This window comes from Silurus aristotelis (genome assembly GCF_946808225.1).
Source record: "Silurus aristotelis genome assembly, chromosome: 3".
Taxonomy (NCBI): Eukaryota; Metazoa; Chordata; class Actinopteri; order Siluriformes; family Siluridae; genus Silurus; species Silurus aristotelis.
The window spans coordinates 20,913,895-20,938,585 of record NC_139576.1 but is presented as its reverse complement, the minus strand read 5'-3'; the positions used below and the strand labels follow the sequence as shown (position 1 = coordinate 20,938,585).

Sequence of the window (24,691 nt, the reverse complement as noted above, 5' to 3'; positions counted from 1 at the left end):
TTCTTATTTGCTTTAACTACACTAGTAATGTATTACATTAAGATGCTATAGATTTATTGACAGGCTTGATAAACTATTAAAATAAGCTTCAAACTTTTCTAATCAGCAAGAGGCTTTTTAATTAAAAAGTATAAAAGTAACAAAATATAAATGTACTGATTTATCAGACATTTTCAGCTCCAAAGACACATATCTTTACTCTTTTCCAGGGCCATAATATATTCTCCAATTTGTCATCCCGGGATTATGGCGACCTTATGCAGCTGCTGAAACAGTCCATCCTGGCTACAGATCTCACATTGTACTTTGAGTAAGTGCTGCAAAACCACCTACAAAACTCTCACTGAGTGCTCCAAACACCACTGAAGAGTTAAGAGAGTAGGGAATATATAAATATATAAATTACAGAAAATACATAAAGCTGGGAAAAGCAAGAAAAACAAATTGTTAGAGGTTATTTCGAATGCCAAGGCCAGTATTTTAGACCTGCAAAAGTATTTAACTTACTTCAAAAAGAGAAAATGTGTGACATCATGTAACTAATAAGAAAATTCCGATCTTTTGTAATGGCTCCAATCCATTGCATATGTTGTTTAAATGTGTGTATGATGAAACTATGTGAATGGGTATGAGGTGATGTTTACTTAGCCTCTACTGCACCCGTGTGGTTAGAGGTTGAAACACAGAAAACCATTTTTTAAGACTGAAAGCATTGCCAGGTGCTAAATCAAAGAATGTGAAATGGACGTTTACATTAGAAGATTATTAAAGAATGTGCAGTTATCTTTTGGGTGAGGCTTTTTTCAGCTGTCAATAAAATATCTAAGGGAAATACTCCAGTCCCAAGCTATATAAAAAATAGATTACATGATTGCATCTCTAATGCATCTCTAATTGATCTGTGGGATTGTCTATTTCACTTTGCAGTTCTGCATGGTGAATGGTGCCATCATTAATATTAATTTTCCACAGGAACCGAAACCGTTTCTTTGAGCTGGTAAATAAAGGGGAATATAACTGGAATGTTAAAGAACACAGAGATATGTTCAGGTCAGTCATTTACATCCAATTATGCCTTACTGACATCAGTATGATTCATAGCCTAAACACCCTTAATTAATTCATATAGGCATAAAATCCATACTAGTTGTACATCTTGTGTTTAACATAATTCCCTCTCTATCTCAGATCAATGTTAATGACTGCATGTGATTTGGGAGCTGTGACCAAGCCATGGGAAATCTCTCGCAAGGCAAGCACTATTTCCCACTTAATTACACCACTATTTTACTGTAATGTTGCTTACAGCATGTGTGTATACATAAATGCTTAAATATTTGTAATTTCATATATTCTTTGTGTCAATAAAGGTAGCAGAGCTGGTCACAAGTGAGTTTTTTGAGCAGGGAGACAGAGAGAGATCTGAACTGAAGCTAACTCCTTCTGTAAGTCTCCTTTAATTAGCTTTTCTTGTTTGTTTTTTTTGTTTTTTTTTACATTCACACTTTTTACTGATTAGACTGCTGTTGGGGCAAAATCAAAATAAAAAATCCACTGTGATTTATAGCATAAAATAATCTAAATGTTATATATAAAAACTATTAAAACTGTTAAACGCAAAGCATATTTAAAGACCAATTAATTATTTAAATATATTAAGATTTTAAAATATGATTACATTTTAGAGTGGTGTGTGGTAGAGGGGAGTGGTGGCTCCAGCGGTTAAGGCGCTGGGTTGCCGATCGGAAAGTCTGGGGTTCAAGCCCCGGTATCTCCAAGCTGCCACTCTTGGGCCCTTGAGCAAGGCCCTTAACCCTCTATGCTCCGGGGGTCCCTTACGAGGGAAATATCAAGGTCCGTGACGTTGGAGTGACGTGGGGCCGCCTTCCCGTGGGCTCACCACCTGCAGGAGGGACCGTAAGGGACGGTGCTATGAGGATTGGGCAGCAGTCGGAGGCGGATAAGCCTCCCGAATTACGGATAAGCGGGAGAAAATGAATGAAGGATGAAAAAGGATGAAGGATTACATTTTAATACATTTTTGAATTGTATTTTAATGTGTGTCCTTCTTTCTCAAAGCCACATACTTTGTTAATGAAGCTAGTATGTGCTATTCCGGATTATTTGCTGAACTGAATTTCAGCTTCTAAATTGTAGTTGGTTTATTTAATGTTAATGTTTTATTATTGCTATTATTTCTATTATTACTATACATTGTTTAGAAAAACTCTCAACAACTATTTTAAAGCCATCCGAACAGCATTCATTCATTCACTGCAGATTTAATTCCTTGGCTTGATTATAAACATACTGTCTGACCTAAAGACCATTTACTTTCACTTAAATTCAAAGATCAAACATACAGACACACTCGCACACCCACACAAAATTGAACAAAGCAAAAATTCAAAAGCTTTTTCTTGTGTTTATGGCCCCTGATAATTGTAAAGCATGGAGGCGGGGGAGGGGGGTACATTAGTAAAAAGGGGTAGCTTTTCAGAGCTTTGATGCTTAGGCGCTTTTGTGTACTATGACAGTAATTATGGCCTGGTGTGTAATCCTGGCCGGACACATTGCCTTTCTCCTCTGAAGTATCGCTAGCCTCAGGTTTAGCACTCAGTCAAAGTGTTTAGCAGCAAGTGTGTGGGCGTTCGCCATTATACATTCAGACACTGTGCTTCAGCCTGGAAACTATCTCTCCACCTCAGTCTGCTTTTGGTAGTAATGCAATATTATAACACACACACACACACACACACACACACACACACACACACACACACACACACACACACACACACACTTATAGTACTTCCAGCAGAACCATTCTCAATCATGCCTCTCTGCCTCTTTTGTGATCTTCTGATGGTAAAGTAAATGTTTGTACTGTTGTACCAATAAAGCAGTTACTCATTTTCACTTCATAGTATTTCTGCCTGTACCACGGTTTTCAAATTTTCACACAGACACATCTCTATACAGTGCATTGTATTGCTAGGTAATGCGGGTAAAATTATATTTTTTACATACAAATTTCCTTTTTGCATTTTTTTCTAGGCAATCTTTGACCGGAACCGAAAGGACGAATTGCCGAGTTTACAGTTGGAATGGATCGATGGTATCTGTGCCCCACTGTATGAGGTAATCATGGTCAAGAAGCCACCAAAACAGTTATGCAGGCTTTATAGGTGGCAAACTTTTATTTGGCCATGACCATTTACATTACATTACATTTGGCAGATGTGAAATCCAGAATTGTATTTATACAATTGAGCAGTTAAGGGTGAATAAAGCCCAGGAGTGGTCAGCATTCAATGCTGGGATTGAATTTATGACTTTTCAATTAGAAGTCCATTGTCTTCTTAATGTCTTAGCTACCACTACCCACATACATAGAAACACCCTATACCAGCAAGTTTGGACATTATCTAAGGCATTATCTGAAAAAAGAAATTTCATGATAGCCAGGTGAATAAACACAGTGTATATCCTCTGTGGGACATTATGATACTGTCATCATGTCTCTTTAGTTTAACAATGGGTTCAGGTAGTCATGTGATCAGATGCTGCATTAGGGGAGAGGAACATGTTGGTGACCTAGTAACAGTGTAACTGTATTATTAAGGATCATTAGTCTGTTAGATACAGAGTGTATTGTGCAGTTTTCATGCGGTCAGCACCATTTCTATTCTCAGATTCACTCAGTATAGATTAGTGCTGTGAAATCTTAATACAAAAAATTGCATTTACATTTTTTTCAAAGGATTTAATAGATATACAAAATGATCTACTATCAAAAACAAAGTGAACATATACAATATATTTGTGATATCAAAACATAAACTTTTGCAATGCAATCAATAGAAGCCCAAACATAATTCTACAAAAAATAGTTTTTTATAACACTCTTTTTGACAGTGATGATTAACTTTTTTTAAATTATTATTCTAACCTGAATCTGTAAGAAAAATCCATCTTCATGCACTTATTTTTTTTACATAGAAATGAGGGAATTTGGGAAATTTGTCAAAAGAACTAATCGGATTGTTATTTTCAAATCGCAAAGCTTTTATACATTAGAATTTAATTAGAACTCTCAAATGTAATTAAACATATGTACAAAAGTAAAGTGTCAGAAATGACAAACATTAATTCAGATCTAGTTTCTGATATAAGAAAGTGTAACATGACTAATACCTTTTCTATATAACACATCAATCTTTTATTATTAAACATGATTTAAACAGTGAATTGTGTCTGCCATTTTTAATACAGACACAAATGCTCCATTACCACAAATGACCTTCTTCACTGCAGGTTAAGTGCAACATGGGAAATTAGAAGAAAAATAATGGCCTGCTCAAAAACAATGGCCCCCTCTCATATAGAGGGGGAGACATGGCCTGGTTCACAATAAATCATCAGGCAGTTCAGCAGAAGCAGAAACAAAACAAAAGAACAGAGAAGACCAATAACCAGCCACAAGCATAAAATAGTCCATGGTCTTTTAGAGTTTGAATAATAATAATAATAATAATAATAATAATAATAACAATAATAATAATAATAAATAATAATAATAATAATAATAATAATAATAAATAATAATAATAATAATAATAATAATAATAATAATAATAATAATAATGCATTTGTGTAAATTAGGTTTAGCTTCCTAACGATTAAAAGTTACTTTTCATTTTTTTTTGTGAGGAAAAAAAAATTCTGGCTGGCAAAAATAGAAGCTTAATCATTAGTGATACTAAAGATGCTTTAAAGCTTTAGATTGCTTTGATAGTCTTATACATTTATCACAGTAGGGATTTTTAAGTGGTGTAGTAAAACTGACATGAAATATTTGGAAATTTACATTTTAATATAGCTACAAAAATCCTACATGTTAAATGTATAACAAAAAGCATGTATCTGCTTTTCAAATATGCTAAATGTAATTCACACCCTGGCTTTAATTTGCATTAAAATATAATGTATATTTTAAAATATACATAAAACTACTATATTAAATGTGTAAACATAGTAAAGGTTTCTTCATTCCCAATAGACATGACATATAAGTAATGAAGTTTATTATTCAAGTCATTATAGCTGTCTTTGTGTATAGCAGATTTCATTCTGAATTCATCAGAATGCTAATGTAATGAATCTAATTAGATTAGACTTGGTGAATAATTTCAGTGAACATGTACATTACATTACATCACATTATATATGAGCCAAAAATAAAATTGGAAAAATATTTTAGTTAAATTCTGAGCTCAAGTTACAGTTTGTACAGAGTTTCTGTGCATGTTGAACCTGTGTCTCTAGATAAGATAAACAACCCTGTGGTTTGAATATGTGTGCATAGTGCACGATGGACAGATAGACAGATATCCAAGCCAAGTTATATTCCCCTCACGACCCCCTTTATTCTCTGGATACAGTGAGATCTGGACCCGGATAATACACTTACTAAAAAGAGTGGGTATGTCAGGAATGCTAATGTTCTGATTCATATAGGAGTTCCACTAAAGCAGTGTCCTGTTTATGGTTAGACATTCCTAAATACCCATATGATTTGTGTTCACAGTAGGAAAGAGAAATTATTTCTAGCTTAGAACTGCTGTTGCTACAAGACGTTTTGCCCCTTAAACCTCCATCATTGTTAATCGATCAAGAAAATAGACCTTATGTTAATGCTGTAAATAATTCAGAAATTACTTTGGTTATTATAGTTTCCTCTAAACTGTCTGGTACTGTCTGGTGTCAACAAGAAGAGAATGGGTTTTCTTTGGAGTCTGGAGTTTGGAGGTTTCTTCCTCATATCATCTCAGGGAATTCTTTCTTACTATAGTCACCTCTGGCTTGCTCATTAGGGTTAAATAAAAAAATGTTATATGTTTATATGCATTATTTTTACATTTCTATGAAGCTGCCTAATGGTTTTCTGAGTGCTTTATAGATGTTAATGAATATTCAATACTGAACAGAAATAGAAAGGTCAGAACTATTGTTTTTCTGCTGACTCTGCTGACACAGTGCAGACCATGCATCCATGTTCGCTGTTCTCATTCCTTAGGGTCTGTAGGAGGCCCAGCCTCACTAGATGCACTGGTAATGTAAAGAAAGGTATTTTAAGGTAAAAGTAATCCATTGCATATGTATTTTGCTTCAGATTTGGTTACACAGAACCTCTGAAAATCTGAAAGAAGAGTTTGACTATATAAGGTGAATGGAGTTATGGGCATCTGATTTCAGTCAACAATCTACATAATGCATCAATTTGCAGTGTGGTCCAGTTTCTCAGTAGACAAATTATTTTCCCTAGTTAGTTCACATTTATATTACTTATAAGTGCATCATAAATCCAGAGTACTGAGAATGTGCACAAGGAGGAAACAATGATATTTCTGTGCATTTGCTTATAGGTTTTGTGAAAATTCAGTTTTCTGTCTCCCACACTGCTGTCCCTGTACAGTATATATTGCACTATAAATAGTAAAACAGCCTATATTGTAAAATGTGAACTAGTTTGCAACAGAATGATTTCATACACAAAATAGGGATACAGTGTATGAGAGGAAGAAAATCCCATTTTTTTACATAATCTAATCTCACTTCAAAGTCCATATATTCCTGTCTTCCTCTTCCTCTCTCTGTTTGTTGTGGTACACTATGCTAAACACTGATGTCAATATGCAAACACATGCAGTACAGTATGTATTATTTTTCTTATCTATTATCTATTATTATTTATTACATTCACTGCCAAGACTTTCCACCTAATATATATAGTCAATTCCACATCACCATGACTATACCTTCTGTATAAATCTAGGTTTTTTTTTAATTAATATATTTTATGTAGAAGCTTCTGTCATCAAGAGAAATACTTTGTGTGTGTGTGTGTGTGTGTGTGTGTGTGTGTGTGTGTGTGTGTGTGTGTGTGTGTGTATGTGTGTGTGTGTGCGTGTGTGTGTGTGTGTGTGCGTGTGTGTGAGAACAAACTTGGTAATAAACCCATACTGATCTTGTTGGTTGGAATCCTGACAAACAGCTGCCATATCTGCAGGTACTAGCGAACCATGGCATAGGCAACATGTGTGATTGCATTGAGCTGCATTAGTACACTGTGTTCTATATAGATGCTCCTGATATCTTGTGGTGTGTCTGTGTGTCATTAAACAATAATGGTAACAAACCATTACCCCCCCCCCCCCCCCCCGAAGATACAGGTTAAAAGCTTATCAAAAGAATGTACAAGACTAAAAGAATGCAAAGTCTTTTACACATTTTTTTATCTTACCGCTGTTGCCTTGGTTTCATTTCAGTCAGTAGTGAAACCTGATGTGATCTGCTGCAGTATTTTACCCCAGTTACCCTCTTTTACTACAGTAAAGAGTAGTTATTTGGCTCAAACCACTCTTTTGTTGTGTGAAAATCTCAGAACATAGACAGTTACTGAAATATTCAAAGCAGCCCATCTGGCAACAACAACCATGCCACAGCCAGAGTCTCTGAGATCATCTTAACGATTTTATGTTCTTCATCGCTTCGACAGAATTTGGCTTATTGATTGGATTGACTTGAATGGTGATGTGTGTGTTTGAGAATTTCCCCCTAGGATGAATAAAATGATCTATTCATCTTATACCATGCAATACCTGTCACAGTACAATTATATGGTTTTAGTTTTTGAGACATTTCAAGTTTGTTTTCAATACCAGTCATTTAAAAAAACAAGTATATTTTTATATTTTTACATGCTGATTTGTCACTGGACACATCTACTTTCAGTTAGTATCTCATTAAGTCAAAGTATGTGTGCATTTGTGTCTTGCCTTAACCAGTTCTTTACAGATGGGAACAAACCCACTGAACAGAAAAACAACACAAATTAGCATAGCTGCCAGCAAAACCCTGAGTAAATTTGTTATTACAATATTGTAGTGGTGTTTACTGAGGGGGGTTGCTGGTGGATCCGAGCCAGGTAGCTAAAGAGATTAGCCATAAAAGTGTCTCCAATGCTTTACTTCAGTAATGACATTATACACTGTTGTTTCTAACAAGTGGCAGTGCATTAGCAAATGCAAGATTGTTTTAGGTTCTTTCTCTTGGAATTGAGGCCTGAACAAAAAAAACAACAAACAGCCTACTGGCTTACAATAAATCTTTCTTTTTTTTTTTTCTTTTGCTTTCTGTGCAGCTGAAAGATTCTCAGGGGTTCTTAGGATGCTTAATAATCCCACTAATGGACAAAACAGAAAACCCTTACCAACCCTGTGTTCTGTCATCACTTTTTGACATGCTTTTTAGAACACATAAAAAAAAAAAGAAAAAAAAAAAGAAAACACATCTGTGCTTAAGCATATGTGAATAAGTGTGTGAAAGCTGTGTAGTGTGTCAGGGACGCAGGGATGAAAGTTGCGAGTTAATTAATGCACTGTGAGAAACCAGGAAGATACACGTTTAATGCTTCCCATCTGTCAGTGAGGACATTAATCCTAAATGACAGAGAAATTACACCACATTGTATTATAAATTCATAGAATAAATATTAATTATGAATAAGTACATTTTGGCGATATAATCACTGCTGCAAAAGAAATAATACATCTGCCAACTTGATTTAAAAGCATTTATTAAAATACTGGATAAGGTGTATGTCTAGTGTATCATGAAGATTATACAGTGTCATGGCCTTCTAACTTACTACTCAGACATTCATCCTAGGTTTCAGTCTCTGTGTGATTATGGTTTTTATTATGGAGTTTTCAGTTGCTCCTATATAGTTCCTTAAGTTAATTAAATGATTTCTTATCATTTTACATGTTATACTATATGTGTAGACACATTTAGCGCAGTTAATTCTGATCCTGGTGGGGTTTGAGAAGCAAACATGTAGATACTGTTTCCTTGCATGACTTTAATCCAGTTACATTTTATTTGCGTAGGTCTTGTCACAATGCAGCTGTACAGAAATGTTGATAGAGGTTTAGATCCATAGCAAGCAAGCCTGAGGAGATTTGCAAGAAAAAAAAAGTCCCTGGGATGACAAAAGAGAACACATTCTGTTCTGGGTGACATTCAAAAGTGTTATTACAATGCCATTTTTCTTAGGAGGCAAATTATTATGATGATGATAATGATAAACTTTCTTTCGTCCCAAGCCCGAATAAATAGGGAGGGTTGCATTAGGAAGGGCATCCAGCGTAAAAACGTGCCAAATCAAAACATGCGGATGATCCGCTGTGGCGACCCCTGATGATGATGATGATGATTATTATTATTATTTTGAATGTGTGTCTTATTCTTCCCATTTAGGCTTTTGTGAAACTGAACCCTAAGCTGCAGCCGATGGTTGATATGATCCAGGCCAATCGTGCCATGTGGGATGAGCAGCACCAGAAGCGGCAGCGCATCCAAGAACTTGTGAATCACCCCAGCACTACCTGTGATGGTGACCTGGGTGACAACGATGTGCTCAAAGCTGCGAGTTAGCTCCTGCTCACCACACCTCATCATGACCTCTGACCTCTTATCTGCAACCCAACCGCAGTGCTGTGCATGTGGGGAGTTTTGGCTCTGCTGCGAGCTTCCGTCTGCTGGAACGATGATCGCAATCTGATCTTACAGTGCCCCTGCAGGCTGCATGTATTAGCTCTCACCACCGCGGTGCGAGAGAACCAGGCAGCTGTGTGACTTGAATGTTTCTGTTTGGCATTGATGTTTTTCTTACCCAGAAAAGTCTGAGAATACTTCTAGACTCAGGAAGAGGCAGTGTCTTTAGACCTAGAACTCTAATGTAGATGCTGTATTGTAGGACCTGGCCGGCTGTGTTGATAGGGATGGCTAGGACTGATCATTGCCACTGTTTCCACAGTTGTATTACTAAAGTGTAATCACTGAGTGTTTGATTATTCTGAATGTAAATCTTTCAGGAGTGCAGCGCTCTCTATTTTGTATTGTACATATTTAATTTAAGGTTATTGTTTGTCTGTTTTTTTTTCACCTGATGTAATTATTATTAGATCAGAGGTTTGCTGGGCTTAAAGGCTCATGGCCATGCTTGCAACGCAAATACAACAGAGTGCTGCTATTTGTGCCTTGGTTAAAATTCTTTATGAAAGATGCATGCAGTCTTCTTCCAGCTTCATAATTATCTAGGGACTAGGTTTTATATCATTAAGAATTGTGCAGCCGGTATGATGTCGTAAAACTCCCTTTGGAATTGTGTTGTTGCTGCTTGCGCCTATTTTGGTTCTATTAATTAACTCAGGCGTGATGTGAGAGGTCCATGCATTACCATAGAACATTTACATTAACACACTCATCTATATTCACAATTTATCTTATTAGAGCTGATCCAAGCATTAGCCATATTACTTTGTGTACTGCGGTTGTGAAGTAGTCGACTAAACGGCAGTCATATTACTATCCTGAGCCCAAGACAATACAGAAAGAACATGTGCCTTTATAAATATTACTAAAGCACGTTGTCTTCACGATAACCACGTTTTATGGCCGAAGACATCGTGAACATCAGCATCATTGAAAATATTTTTGTCGATTTGGTTTAAAACTGCTTTCACTCCTTATGGCAGATTTTCCAAAAATAGTTTTATAGTCTTTTCTATTGGACTAATAAGCCGGAGAGGGACACAACAACTATTACTACTACAGTTTAGCTCAAGGTAAATGCAAATAGACTAAGCACAAGCAAAATACTGGATCAGCCTAACCAAAAAAAATAATACAGATCCAATAACTGAGTTTAATGAACTCTGTTGTTGAACCCATTGTGCCTGCTACCACATGGCCACACAATTATTACCCGCTTACAGGTTCCACTGACACCGAGGTGCAGGTAATGTCATTCCACATCAGCTGCAGCTGTGTTTAATCACCTATTAGACTGTTATTTGCTAACACAGCTGGACATCCAGTGAGCTGATCATGACTGACATTACAGGACTTTATACAACTTTTGTGTTTTTCACAAGCAGTTGTTCTGGATGGCTGTAGAACTATATAAATGTGAATATGCACATAAAAAGAATCCATGAAAATCACATTTCTGTCTGGTTTACATCGCTATAGAAACACCACTCAAAGAGCATCCTTCAGTCACACACATTCGTTGACCCTGAAGATTGACAGTGTTTCAGTGTTTGCTTTTTTTATTTTATTTTATACATTTTTTTTTTTTTTTACAACCACTAAATCTCCTCGTTTATTTTGAATGTCATTGCTCTGAAATATTTAACTGTAGTTTTCCTGTGATTATCTGGTCACAGTTTAAATTTGTGTTGTGGCATTGTGAAAGTGTAGACTGAGACATTGCAAGTGCTCTGTGGCATGGATCTTCCTGCTCTTGGGAAATCAACTGAAATAACATGCTAACTGACAATGGGACAAATTTAACTGCATGAGGAAATAACTGCTCTAGATTTAGGGACTGAAGTGACAAATTAATGACCTTCACTGAGATTTCCATCAACGTTTTTAATGTGCGTGCATGAATAATGATTATTGCACCATAGTGGGGGAAAATAGTGTCAATTCTAGTTTTTTTTATTTCCACGTGGCCTGTTTTTTGGGGGTATTATTACTATTATTACTGTTATAAATAATTAGTCATCACATCCACATTTCAGAATTTTTTTCTTTTTAAGGGACAATAAAAAAAAAAAAAACTGAGGTGTCTTTAAAGCATGTTATTTGGAAATGTGTACTGTTTGATTCAAATAAACGTGCTGCTAGTAAAAAGTCCTTGCATTGGTTAAATGAGTAACCACTTGTGAATGGCTTTTGATTTGATGCCCCACAGCGAGGGAGAAATAAACTGTCTACACTGACCCCATGTGGACAAATATTTAATTGCAATGCAGAATAGGCCAAAGGTACAGTATATGAAAGTACGTATAAGCATTTATGAGGGTTGTGGTTGTTGGAAATGAAGATAGATGATGCACAGGAAATGGATTCTTATACCTGCAGCTATGATGCGTAGGCCAAATATATCGACTTTTTGGTGAATGATTTAAAAATGAAAGCTGCATAAAGTTTTAGGAGTTCCTTCATAAATCTTCATTAAAACATGTTGGAAGGTCAGGAATGCAAACATCTCCAAATCAAGGGACAAACTAAACTAGTCAGTCACAAACCCCGGAATTAACTGTTGCCTCTGTTTTATGCAACATATTCATAAAAAAAAAAATAAAAAAAAAAAACGAGAAAAAAATTAATAACGGTGTCAAACATGTTTTAAATGTGTTCATTTATTGCACAAACAGCACTGACAAAATTACCGCAAAGGTTAAACAGATTATCAAGAAAACTAGAGAATGACCCAAGTAGCATCCAGGACATTTGCAGGTTGTGAAATGGCAGGGATCAGGCTGCTATGAATGTTTAGAAAATGTTCATGAATTCCTTCATTCCATATTTCACACGCAAACACCAGACTGGTTTCAGTAAGTATTTACAACAGAGTTTGTTAGACTTTATTCACCGTGCAGTGAACAAGGGAGTACGCATTCACATGTTGTAAATAGTTTTGTTAATATCGATATGGGGAAAACGATGCATAGAAATTATTACAGGATGGCTGGTTGGACCAGTAGAATGGTACAAAGGCAGAGATTATTAAAAACAGCAAAAAAACAAACAATAAACTAAAAATAAAATAAGGAATTTGACATCAGTAACTTTGCATTTTACTTTAGCACCATACAGCAGAATACTAGGAAGGCTTAGGTCCAGCTTAAAGCAATACTCAAGCGTTTTAATCTTTCAATCTAAATGTCTTACGTCCACATTTGTAGTGTAGTGATTACCACAGATAAGAATTTCCCATGCATTGAGAACAGAACTGAATACCTCATTACTCAAATCTCACTTGCAGCACATTAAGACCCTTATTTTTCACATTTTATGTTGGAGCCTTATGTTAAAATGCTTGAATATTTTAGCCCCACATTAATCTACACTTCTTGATTTGTCTAGAAAGAAAAAAACTAAAGTGTCACGTATTCAGACCTTTAACTCAGTACTTAAATAAAGCACCTTTGGCAGGGATAACAACCTCAAGTCTTTTTGGTAAGGATGCGACAAGCTTCACACACATGAATTTGTGGATTTTCTGCTTTTCGTCTCTTCAGAATCCGTCAGGTTGGATGGGGGGTGTTAAAAATGGCTTCAGGTTTGGAAAAGGCTTCACTCAAAAAACATCTCAAAGATGATCCACCGAATGGGATGCACCTGAGGTAATTTCAAATATATCAAAGGGAGGTAATACTTATAGCAATGTGATTTTTTCAGTCTTCTTTTTTAATAAAGCTATCACAAATCTAGTTTTGCTTTGCCATTATAGGTAATGGAATGTAGACTGATGTGGAAAAATAGTACTTTAAAGTATTAAGAAAAGGCTGCAGCATATAAAATGTGAAAGAACGAAGGGGTAATACTTTCTGAAGCATTAGGTGTGGAGATGTACCGATGCTGAACTTCTCAATCGGTTCTGATAAAGATATTGGCCTCAAATGCTGATTCAGCATTGTTATAAATTGGATATATTTTTTTAAGTCTTTGTAGTTATAATAAAAATAAAGTTCTGTCACAAGTATTTAAATACTACACTCTGTATCCTTATCATTATTGTTCCAGCGATAGGACTATTGTTTAAAAACTTATATAACAGTCTAAGTTTACATGGGTATGAAAACATTTTGTAAAGTGCAAGGTTTTGAAAAGAACATTGGGCCACACACACACACACACACACACACACACACACACACACACACACACAAACGCACAGAGTGTATGGACAACCATAATTTGCACACCTGCCCTTAAAATTTGGAAGGTGACTTTTCAATTGAATGGGTTTTTTTTTTTTACTTTTCTCTATACAAGTGTGTTGAAATGTCCTGTTTGTGGTAAATATGATACACATTTGATGGACAGATTTTAGATTGAGAAAAAAAAGACCCTGAAAAAAAAAAAACTGGATTTTTCCTTTAAGGGTGAGAAAGGTTGAGAAAAAAAAATAGAGCAAAACCCAAATCAGTGCAAAAATAGATTTCGATTGAGAAGGCAAACCATAAGTAACTCATAAGCAACAAGAACACAAGATTAATCCTTACAAATAATTAGGAATTTTTGACCCATTCAGACAGACAAAAACAGACGAACTATTTCACACTGGATCTGAAATCCCACAAGTTTTTTTTTTACCCTTAACATCCATAATCAGGCTTCTTTGTGAGCTTGGATAAACATTGGTACTAGATGAAGTGATAACATCTCTAATATTTACAGATCTCCTAATTTTTGCATATGCTGTGTTGAAAACAAGACTTAAATATTACAAATTATCACGGTGACTCTTCGATGGTCATTTTATAAACAAATATATGCATGTGGTGATTTGATTTATGCATAATTTACAGTTACATGAATGCATATAGCCAAAGGACTGAAAGGCTGAAAGTCTTTGGTAGGAGGACAGGGGTCTCACACCTTCAATATTAAACACTAACAAACCAAACTAAACTGCTTTCTCCAAGCACACCATGATAGAGAGGAAAATATCAGAAGCTTAAACACATTCACCATGCTATAGCAAGTTCTCTTTGCCTGAGGAGCAAGCTGGAGCTCCCATGAATGTGTTTCCTACAGTTCACATTGAACAGAGACGCTTTATACAAACATTTCACAATTTCAAAGGGGGCCGTAGATAAAACATCCAAGTGTACACAGAAAGACCCTGGCAAAATAGATGAAATGGACTTTTAGAAAAGGCAAAAGTGAGATGTACCAAACTGTGGAGCTACAAAAGAGCTGTGTAGAGATCGTAGACATTTAGAGTCACTCTTTAAAAGAAAAAAGAAAAAAGAAAAAAAAAAAAAAAAAAAAAAAAAAAAAAAAATTCGTGAGGTTAAGGAAGGCAAGGCCAACACTCACACAGAGACAGAGAAAGAAGGCACACTGCTTTAAAAAGCACAATGCAGTCAACACTAAAGTAGTGTCATGCACAGTAACTACACAGGAACATAATTTCATTTAATATATCAAAAGTTAGATCAAGCCAAAGTTGGCAACTTTAGCGAGAAATGAAAAATGAGTTCAACAGGGAAGCGGGTAAACAAACTTCTTGTTTACATAATGAGTGTGTCATAGTCAATTTCTTTGACCTATCTTTCCGTGAAAGACAACTTCTCATTGGCAGTCGATGGATTTGTGAAACTCGATCAAAGAACTGAACTCATCAGGCATCATGTGTGAACTTTCAACTTTCTCACCACCAGTATACATGGAACGTGAAGAAGGGGGCGGAAAGTGAGGAGGGAAAAACACAGAGGGTGGGAAGTGTGTAGACTTGTGCCGAGTTGTGTGGTAAGTTTTCGGAATAAGAATTAGATATTGATCAAAAGCTGAAAATAAATCACTGCTTGTTTTGCATACATAAAAATTAGCATGTATTATGCTTTAATTTCAAAAGAACTATATGTGATTAGAAAAAAAGGGAGTAGGTTGATTAACGTTGTGTTACAGAAGGTTTCTGTTGCCAAATATGTTGTTGGGGTCGACATAGTCCTTTACGGCCTTCAGCATACCCAGACCCACACTCGATACAGACTCTCTCATCCACTCCTTCCGCAGCTTGCCCACTGAGAGAGAGAGAGAGAGAGAGAGAGAGAGAGAGAGAGAGAGAGAGAGAGAGAGAGTCAGGGTGCATGTGGCAGACGGATGCGAGCACATCAATCTTGTGAGAGTGAGAAAGTAAGCAGGGGGTGATGGATGTGTTTATGGGGGGTTGGAACGCTGGTGGAACTCTCCTGAAACACTGGGAGATGTTTTGCATGGTGTGATTTATGGAGAGCAGCAGACTATCAAACTCATTAAGCTGCCGGTGTTCCCTATGGAGGGGAGCTCGCTACGCTCTGCCTACCTCCCTCACTCCCTTTCTCTCTCCTCCATGTCTCCTCATGTCTGTCTGCTTTCGTGAAGCCTGTCAGTTTCTCCCTCGTTTTCATTCATGCCTCTCCTATCAGTATCATTTACTCTTTCTTGAAGAAAAAGGAAAAAAAGAATCCTTTTCTGCCTAAATCTCTTTTTTTATATTCCTGGTATAGTAACAGTCATTTTTGTGGAGGTCATCTAGCACACACCCTGACACTCACAGGACCCAAACAATCCAGTTACCTCCTGCTATGAGTTTATCACAGCACAGATTGCATGGATCATGGTGGTCTGAGAATCAGGAATTAATGCAGTTGTTAACACCAGCAGAACACCTTAAAGTTGAATATTCATTTGTTAGTTTTTATGAACAGGAAAGCTAGTGAGTACACACACTGTTATCTTATTAGACATACTGAGAGGGTTGGATAACAAAAAGAAAAAAACAAAAAAGTAAAGAAAAAATAAAAGAATTAGATACATATATTCCACAGACACTAGAAGCAAAATAACATTTTACTTTTCACTTTTTAAGGGTATTGTTCTGCCTGTTGTTCTGCGTGTATTTTTTATTTTTTGCAAGTTTGATTACAGTTATTTATATCTTATCTATATTATTGAATAAATTTTTTTTTTATTATTGTTCTGTAAAAAAATTATTTAAATACATAATTAAATAAATAATATAATATTTCTAAATGTTTGTGTGCACACAATTTTTAAGCTGAAGCATTGTCATCAGACTGGGGTTTTGGGGACATTCTGGAGTTTGTGCAAGTATTTTTTTGAGTCTAAAGGAAAAAATAGGATAACTGCCTGCTTCATATCAAGAAACATCCCTATAACAAAGACACACACAGACATAGTCAACCAGTTATTCACACTATAATAGAAATGGTTTTATGTTGTTTATTTTTATTTTAGATTTATTAGTTCTGTTTAGTTAAAGTTACATTACATGTTTGCACTCAATATGATTTTAGCTGCCGTACACATTAAGTGTTTAATATGCAAAAAAAAAAAAACAGCACTCAAATTTTTTTGTAGTGGCAGTGTGATTGCTATCATTTCCCACCAGTTACACAGCTAGCACATTAACAATTCCACATCTACACTATTCACACGGCCAGCATAGCATGATTTCATCTGCCCATATTTGGTAGAAGAGCAGTTGAGAACAATGCTGCTGGCAACACCAGACCCTCATACACATGCAAATGCAAAAAGGCGCTGTGTACAATAGTACATCCTGCTCTCTGTGCCAACCAATCTGTAGCTTTCAACAAGAAACAAAGTAACCTGGGTTATCTACTACTTTCTCTCTCCCTCGGTCCATCTCTCTCAGAAACCCCTCCTTTGCCGTCCTCGACTTATCGTCACTATCCTGCGTTCCTCAGGGAGAGAAGGAGAAACAGAAGGTGGTGGGGCTGCATCATTGCCTCCATCACAGAGATAATTTACACATCTATCATGTCAATTTCTCCCCATTCTCTCTCTCTCTCATCACTATCTATCTCGCACAGCTATGACCACACAGCTGGGACGAACAAAACTGCAACGTCAGAGAGAGCGAGAGAGAGAGTGAGAGAGAGCGAGAAAGAGAGCGAGAGAGGGAGGCACTGAACAGTGTGCATTCCCTCAGGCTGAAAAATCACAATGTGCTAAGAATAAGAACTCTGAAATCTGTTCGTGTGTGTAAGAAAAAAAGTAATTTTAGTTGTTGTATTATACGCACACTACAACGCAATCTGCTCTCACTTCATCTATATTTTTTTATTAATAATAATAAAAAATACAATAAAAAAAACACACTAAATGTCTAAACAACCAAAATCTCTGCCTAAAACCTCACCCTAATCGTTATATAATGCACATAGTGCATAGTGTGGACAGGTGAGTGCACTCCTTAACTCCCACGATGCACTGCATTTAGTAAGTCTGCAAATAATGTACCCTCATAATACAAAACACACTTATGGTTGCAATTTGGACACTGATGCAGGTAGAAACCTCTTCTCACCGCACAGCATTTTAACAGTGATGCACAATTCTGGACATTTTACATGTAAGTAGTACAAATAACCAGCTGATGGTTTTAGCACGTGTTTTTGTGCATTCAACTGTGTCAACCCCTTGGAAATTATTGTAGCTAATTTGTTGCCTCACTAAAGTTCACAATAAATCTGGTGAGTGCTAAATAGTTTTTGTAAGAATCTGTATTGATTCAGTTAATTATATGAGCTCTTTTGCATAATTACAGTTAACTGTTCCATTCCTATTTAATAATCACAGCCAAACTGTTTTGTGTCAGTAATTTATGTTAAGCTGATTTACAAAAAAAATTATGTACCAGAATACTAGGGGTTCTAAATGAGACAGGATATCATTGTGACAGAAAATGGCATTGCAAAGTCAATATTAGGTAAGATATGGCTATATATTTAAAATGTTATACTCAGTACTGGGTTGGTCCTCCAAGTCAGTGGAGGTCAGTTTATATCTGGCCTTGGCGGGGAAATGCCAGTCTCAAGTCATTGTCACACTACTAATAACGAACAAACAGTTTCTGCCTGAGAGACTGAAAATACAAATGCCTGGGTTCAGTGAAAGCCAGCAGGAGAATACAATAAAATATAGTTAGGTAAGTGACGGCTCAAATTTGCATTACATTCTTTTGTTAAAATTTTATGCTAAGCACAGTGTTCTCAATAATTTAAGTTTTTGATAATAAAAAACAAACATCTGTGGGTTAAAAAAAAAATTAAGGAACCCCTAGTTTAAACATTTTTAATAAATGGTTATTATAAGTAGTTATAGTTATTAAATAATAATCCAAATACAGAGTAGGCCCTGAATCTTAGATGAGAGTGTCTCTGGTTGCTGTTGAGTGAGTTTGCATGGGATGCAGTTTACAAATATGTTTTTATATTCATTGGTCTGACCCGCAGTAAACACAGGCTGGTAACGTGTGTATTTCTACTATGTGCCCTCCCACCTAGCTGGTCCAGACTACATCTGTTTTCTTTACCTCTATCACTGTCTCTTCCTTTCTCTCTCTCTCTCTCTCTCTCTCTCTCTCTCTCTCTCTCTCTCTCTCTCTCTCTCTCTCTCTCTCTCTCTCTCTCTCTCTCTCTCTCTCTCTCTCTTCTCTCTCTCTCTCTCTCTCTCTCTCACACTCAACATTTGTCATGCTGTGATTGCGGCCAGACAAAGCAGGCTGTCGGCAGCCAGATAGCACTATGCTACTGCTATTAATCACAATTACACAGAACAGTTCACACGCACACGCGCACACGCACACGCACACGTACACACGCACACGTACACACACACACACGTACACACGCACACACGTACACACGCACACACGTACACACGCACACACACACACACGTACACACACACACACACACACGTACACACACACACACACACACACACACACACACACACACACACACACACACACACACACACACACACACACACACACACACACACACACACACACACACACACACACACACACACACACTTCTCCTCTCTTCATAGCTCCTTTTCCTGCTTCAGCAGTTTCATTCCCCTCATCCTCTTCTCCTCTGTGGGTCAGACTCATTTCCCTGACATCACCAGAAGCTTTTTATTAGCCATATTTTCATTTGTCACCCAGCCACAACCTCCACTCCCCCTTCCTCATCCCTATAATGCCAATGGGGGGTAGGGTAGGGGCATGAGTTTGATATCAGGGAGGCAGGATGACTGGGAGTGTGTTGTGTATGTGTGTGATGGCCGTGATTAATGTGTTTAGTGATGTATGGCTAACAGCAGGTAGATTGTAATGTTGATAAAGTTGCAGTTTCAGCTACAACCCAGAGCTTTACGAGACCACAACAGTACCCACTGTGTGTTATTTTCAGTTTTCAATCGATTTGAACATACATCCCACATTAAAAGTGAATAAACTAAAATTGAAAAAAATATATATATTTTTACTCTTGTTAAGAGCATTATATTGTCCATAACATTTCACGTGTTTACTAAACTGCTTGATAACAGAACTACGTTCAGAAAGGTATGAGAGATTTGACTGAATGCGAGTGTAAATATTACCTCCATGATGGTGACTCAGGCTTCCTCCATTGGCTAGAATTTCCTCTCGGGCTGCATGCTGCACAAAAGAGACATAAAAGTTCACGGTTCATTTCTGTTCTGGACCAGTGGAGCAGAGTTTTCCATCCTGCCATCAAGGACTATACCAAATCACTAGTCTGAACTTGGTACAATGTTACATTCAAAGCATATTACCATTGAAAAATACTGAAATATTCGCCAACATAAAAGAAACTAAAAAGCTGTGAATAATGTTCACTGGTGTCTTACCTCCACTTGCTCATAGACATGGATTGGCTCGCTGAGACCTCTATAGTTGAAGGCAAAGTAGAAATACACACAGGCACCAGCATCATACGTCTGTGTTACTCTGAGGGTATGGGTAAAAAAAAAAAAAATGGGGGGAAAAAATTAGAGACAGGAAAGGAAGTACAAAAAAAAAAAAAAGAAGAAGAAGAAAAGAAAAAAAGGAAAAGGATAAATAAGAAATAAAAAGAAAATGGACAAGAAGAAAATAGGAGAAAAATCAAAAGAAAAATGTATATAAAAGTAATAAAGGAACAAAGAAAGAGAGGACGAGTCAGTTTCATTGAGTTAAGTTATTCAATACAAACTAAATCGAATTTTTAAAATGATTCAATATTAACAATTACATTTTGTTAGATTGTGAGAAGCTCAGTGATTTAATAAGCACACAATGACCAATAAAATCAATTACACTTATGCTAAATGGCACGCTCACCATAAACACACTGCTCCTTAAGCTTTTTGTTTGAGTGAACAGCTATATAATAGCATTCTTGTAACATTTTTAGATTTTAAAATCATGAGTCACAGAATCCATTCTGATTCATCTTGCAGCTCTGGGTTTACGTGTGTGTGTGTTTGTGTGTGTGTGTGTGTGTGTGTGTGTGTGTGTGTGTGTCTAGGAAAGGGTGGTCCTTGTCACTTTCAATTTCATCCCATTCATCTGATATTAAATACCCATCAGACACATTAACGCAACACTATCAGTCCAGCAATACACATTCGGCCTCCCACCTTGCGGCCATCTGGAGCGCAGACTGCAGACACATAATGTCAGACTATGAAAGAATAATCTGTTAATGTGATTATCATTGATCTTCAAACACTTTCTGCGCTGCTAATTGCATTTCCACTGTTTCTATTGCAGCTTTTGCGGAATTACCACGCAGTGTGTGATGACAGACCGTGTCGTAGGGACTATATTATAGTGTACTGTGGACATTTGGATTTAAATTTATAACCGGATATGACTCTCATCCTCTCTCAGTTCTGAAACTCGTACATGCTGTGCTCTTTCCTGTGTAGGAGGCTCTGACACGTCTACTCAATCAACGTGTAAGAAAATTGTGCTATGAATGTGATACATGTCTCACGTTTAAAGCGTGGTTTAGACCTCTGTGAGCGTCCATGTGTGTGTGCTTGTTGTCAGTCAGGGCATTGCCCTTTCCAGAGGTTAAATGGCCACATCAATCACGTCACAAACAGCTGCACAGCAACCGACAGGAAATGAATGGCCGAGGCATAATCAAGTTTCAAACCCAATCCCCCTCCTTCATTCTCTCTCTGTTTCTCTTTGCCCTTCCTTTATGTCTCTCACTCCAATCTCTCCCCTTAGTTCTCTTTATTCTTGCTCTCTGTTTCACAGGGTCATTGTGAAGGTGAACAGAGCTGGGTTCAAAGCTTGTGGTCTTGTAGCCAAACAAGCACCCAATGAAATATGGTACTATTTCCTCTTAAAAACACCACAGCATATCTCTAGCTTCTAATACTGTCACTAAGCATTTAAGGTTGTATTACACAGTCATAAATTCTTCAGCGTAGAAATTTATAAATTGCACCCCACGTTTATATTGAGTTTGCATGACTCCATCACAAAGGAAAATAAGTATTATATTTATATTGCATTTGTGTAACTGATCACTGATGGACTAAAAAAATCTTCAAAAAAATTTCCACAGCAGAAAAGAAAATCTACTGTGTTGCTCTGGTGAAGAAGAGCTTCACTAAATCTGTGTGATTACAGCTATCTTGTTTGTCTTAAGTATTATTTGACACACTGTATGAGATGAACATAACATCTTGGCCAGGTTCTCCATATCAGATTTACATGTTGAAGATCATCAAATAAACCTGCTATGATGGCTATTGTTAGATGAGTACTATAGCAGTGGTTAAACATTAAGATTTCAATGAACAATTCCAGACACCCCCAGACTACTGTTGCAGGCCTTCTTTTGTTACAATGCCTTTAAACTGACCCATGTGATCTCACTTTGGGACCAAAGAAGTATTTTATGATGTGAGATTACTCTGTGAAAGCAAAATCATGCAGCATAATCCCAGCTTTGCTTTAAGTCCTTTACTTCTAGAGTGCAATAGCAATGAATTTGTGGCAAAAAGGTCATGCTTTTTCAATATTTATTGGTGGAGTTCCATTACAACAAGTTTTGATTTCACATATTTGCTAAACTATCTTTTCTATATTAGCTCAACTGTTATTATAATAAACTGTATTCCACAAAAAAACTTTTTTTTAACAATGTCCTAGTATATATACTGACTGGTCAAAAAAAAAAAGCCTTGTAGGTAAGGTAAGCCTTGAGTGTAGTGAGCAGGGATTGGAATGCCCGAGAGTGGAGATCAGTATCATGGAGTGACAGAGAGGGTGAGTGAATTGTACCTGCATGTAGACAGCGGTGGAAACTGCACTCCTCTGTCTTTACACTCCCGCACTATTCTCTCCTTTACATTTCTGCACAAGTCCAGAACTCTGCAACAAACACAAACACGCATGCAAGACTTAAAACTTGGCTGGTAAAATGATGTTTGCTCTCTGCAGTATAAAATGGTAGGTAGGTTATGAATGAAATATAAATGCAGTCCCAAGCAGTGCAGACATTATGTAAATGTAGTGCCATTTCTTTTGTAGAAATGTCCCAACTGAAGACACAACAATAATGGTAATGCCTGTAAGTTATCGTCTGTTACTCTAAATCATTCAAGCTAAATATACACGGATATAGTGCAAGTTCAGACTTACTTAAATTTTAGTGAGCAGACGTGTACGAGTGTATGCAACATTGGAGCAGTGGTTTTGTATCTAGCATTTAAATTTTATTGGTATACAACAACAAAAAACCTACAGAAATTTTAGAAAAACCCAATATGAATTTGCATCCCCAAAGGGCAAGACACAGGCAAAAGAAATGACATGAGAAAAAAGGAATTCTGAGGAACCAGTCTTCATCACAGTCTGGGTGACACCAGATAGTGAGACTACCATCTAAAGAGCAGCAAAAGGTGAGAAACAAATGCAAAAGCTGTAACTACAACAAGTATTAGGAAAAATCTGGCAGATGTGGATGGCAAGAAGTACCACAGCTGTAGGAGATACAAGAGTTCTGAGTTTGCTAATATTGACAATTGTGAGAAAGAAATGTACAACGGTTGAGAAACATAAGCATCACTTGAACAAGAACAGTTATAATAGAGTGTGGGGAAAAGCAGCTTTTACCTGTCCCAAGGCACTGACGTCTCAAACGACTCGCCTATCACATAGTAATCCATCCCCAAATCCTACACGAAGCAAGACATCTGTCAACACACTCGACTTACATTCTGCAATTTTAACAAAAGCTTAAAGCAGAGAGTGAATTAAACGAACCCGAAGGTAAGCGATGACAAAGGTGAGCATGTATCCTCTCTGTCCATTATCCTCACCTGCTGCCAGGCCCCTATAAAACACAGACACAACATTCAAATACACACTACACCAAATATTAAGCTGCACACGTATTCGTACCGAAATTCTCGGTATGGGGTTTCAGTTCAGTATACATGTGTACCGAATTCAATTCTTTTTACGTGCGGAACATAGTTAAAATCTGAATTTCCTCAGGAACGTATAAAGTGGCGGACTACAAGTTTTAATAGTGGGCTTGCACTTTTTGCTGACTTTTTTTCTTCTTTTCAAGAAGCACTGTGTTTCCCCACGGACCATTATTGCCAAAACACCATTCCATAAAACTGTGCTGGAGTGTGCTGGACAGGTAACACAGAAGATGCTGCAGAATAATGGCCACGTAGAGCAGGGAGTGGAGCATGTTTTAAAAGCTGGTTAAAGTTTTTAAATAAATATACAGATTTAGTTCATGGAAAATTTCAAGCAGCTGAAGAAAAGAAAACCACATCGCAATAGTGCAAGATTTAATAAATAAATAAGAGTAAGAATAATACAAAGTTTTATTAAATGAATATTTTCCCATAACTTACTCTACGTGCCCACTGTGGAGGTACTTTTTGAACGTGTTGTATTTTGATGTAACATGGCTATTAAATGCACTGAATGGTTTTAGTTTTCACATGTGAATGAATGAAGAATGGAAGTAATTAAAACGTTTGTTAAAGTATGCTGAAATAAGTATAACAGTAAAACAGAACATATAATAAAACACACACACACACTTACATATACGTCTGTATTTCCCAAATGGGCTCTAACAAATGTAAACTATTTAATAAAATTTGTTTCCATTTTTTAAATGTTATTTAATAAATTTAATTTGTGCCAATTTAATCATTATAA

The 24,691-nt window shown here is 36.7% G+C and overlaps 2 protein-coding genes across 4 annotated transcripts in view; one reads left to right on the top strand and one right to left on the bottom strand.

The window, feature by feature from the left end:
* pde11a (phosphodiesterase 11a) overlaps positions 1–11,769 on the top strand; it is a 59,319-nt gene extending 47,550 nt beyond the window's left edge. For all 3 annotated transcript variants that reach the window (XM_083536710.1, XM_083536708.1, XM_083536709.1), the window contains 6 exons: positions 210–310; positions 973–1,050; positions 1,189–1,252; positions 1,371–1,445; positions 3,058–3,141; positions 9,325–11,769. In XM_083536710.1, coding sequence (XP_083392836.1) covers positions 210–310; positions 973–1,050; positions 1,189–1,252; positions 1,371–1,445; positions 3,058–3,141; positions 9,325–9,501 — 579 coding nt within the window. In that variant the 3' untranslated portion in view covers positions 9,502–11,769. The remainder of the gene's footprint in view (positions 1–209; positions 311–972; positions 1,051–1,188; positions 1,253–1,370; positions 1,446–3,057; positions 3,142–9,324) is intronic.
* A 494-nt stretch (positions 11,770–12,263) lies between these two features.
* Positions 12,264–24,691, bottom strand: part of agps (alkylglycerone phosphate synthase) — a 36,598-nt gene continuing 24,170 nt past the window's right edge. Inside the window, exons 15-20 of the mRNA XM_083536730.1 lie at positions 23,771–23,840; positions 23,621–23,682; positions 22,787–22,876; positions 20,350–20,449; positions 20,080–20,137; positions 12,264–15,677 (exon numbers count right to left, since the gene is read on the bottom strand). Of these exons, the coding sequence (XP_083392856.1) occupies positions 15,556–15,677; positions 20,080–20,137; positions 20,350–20,449; positions 22,787–22,876; positions 23,621–23,682; positions 23,771–23,840 (502 nt within the window). The 3' untranslated portion in view covers positions 12,264–15,555. The remainder of the gene's footprint in view (positions 15,678–20,079; positions 20,138–20,349; positions 20,450–22,786; positions 22,877–23,620; positions 23,683–23,770; positions 23,841–24,691) is intronic.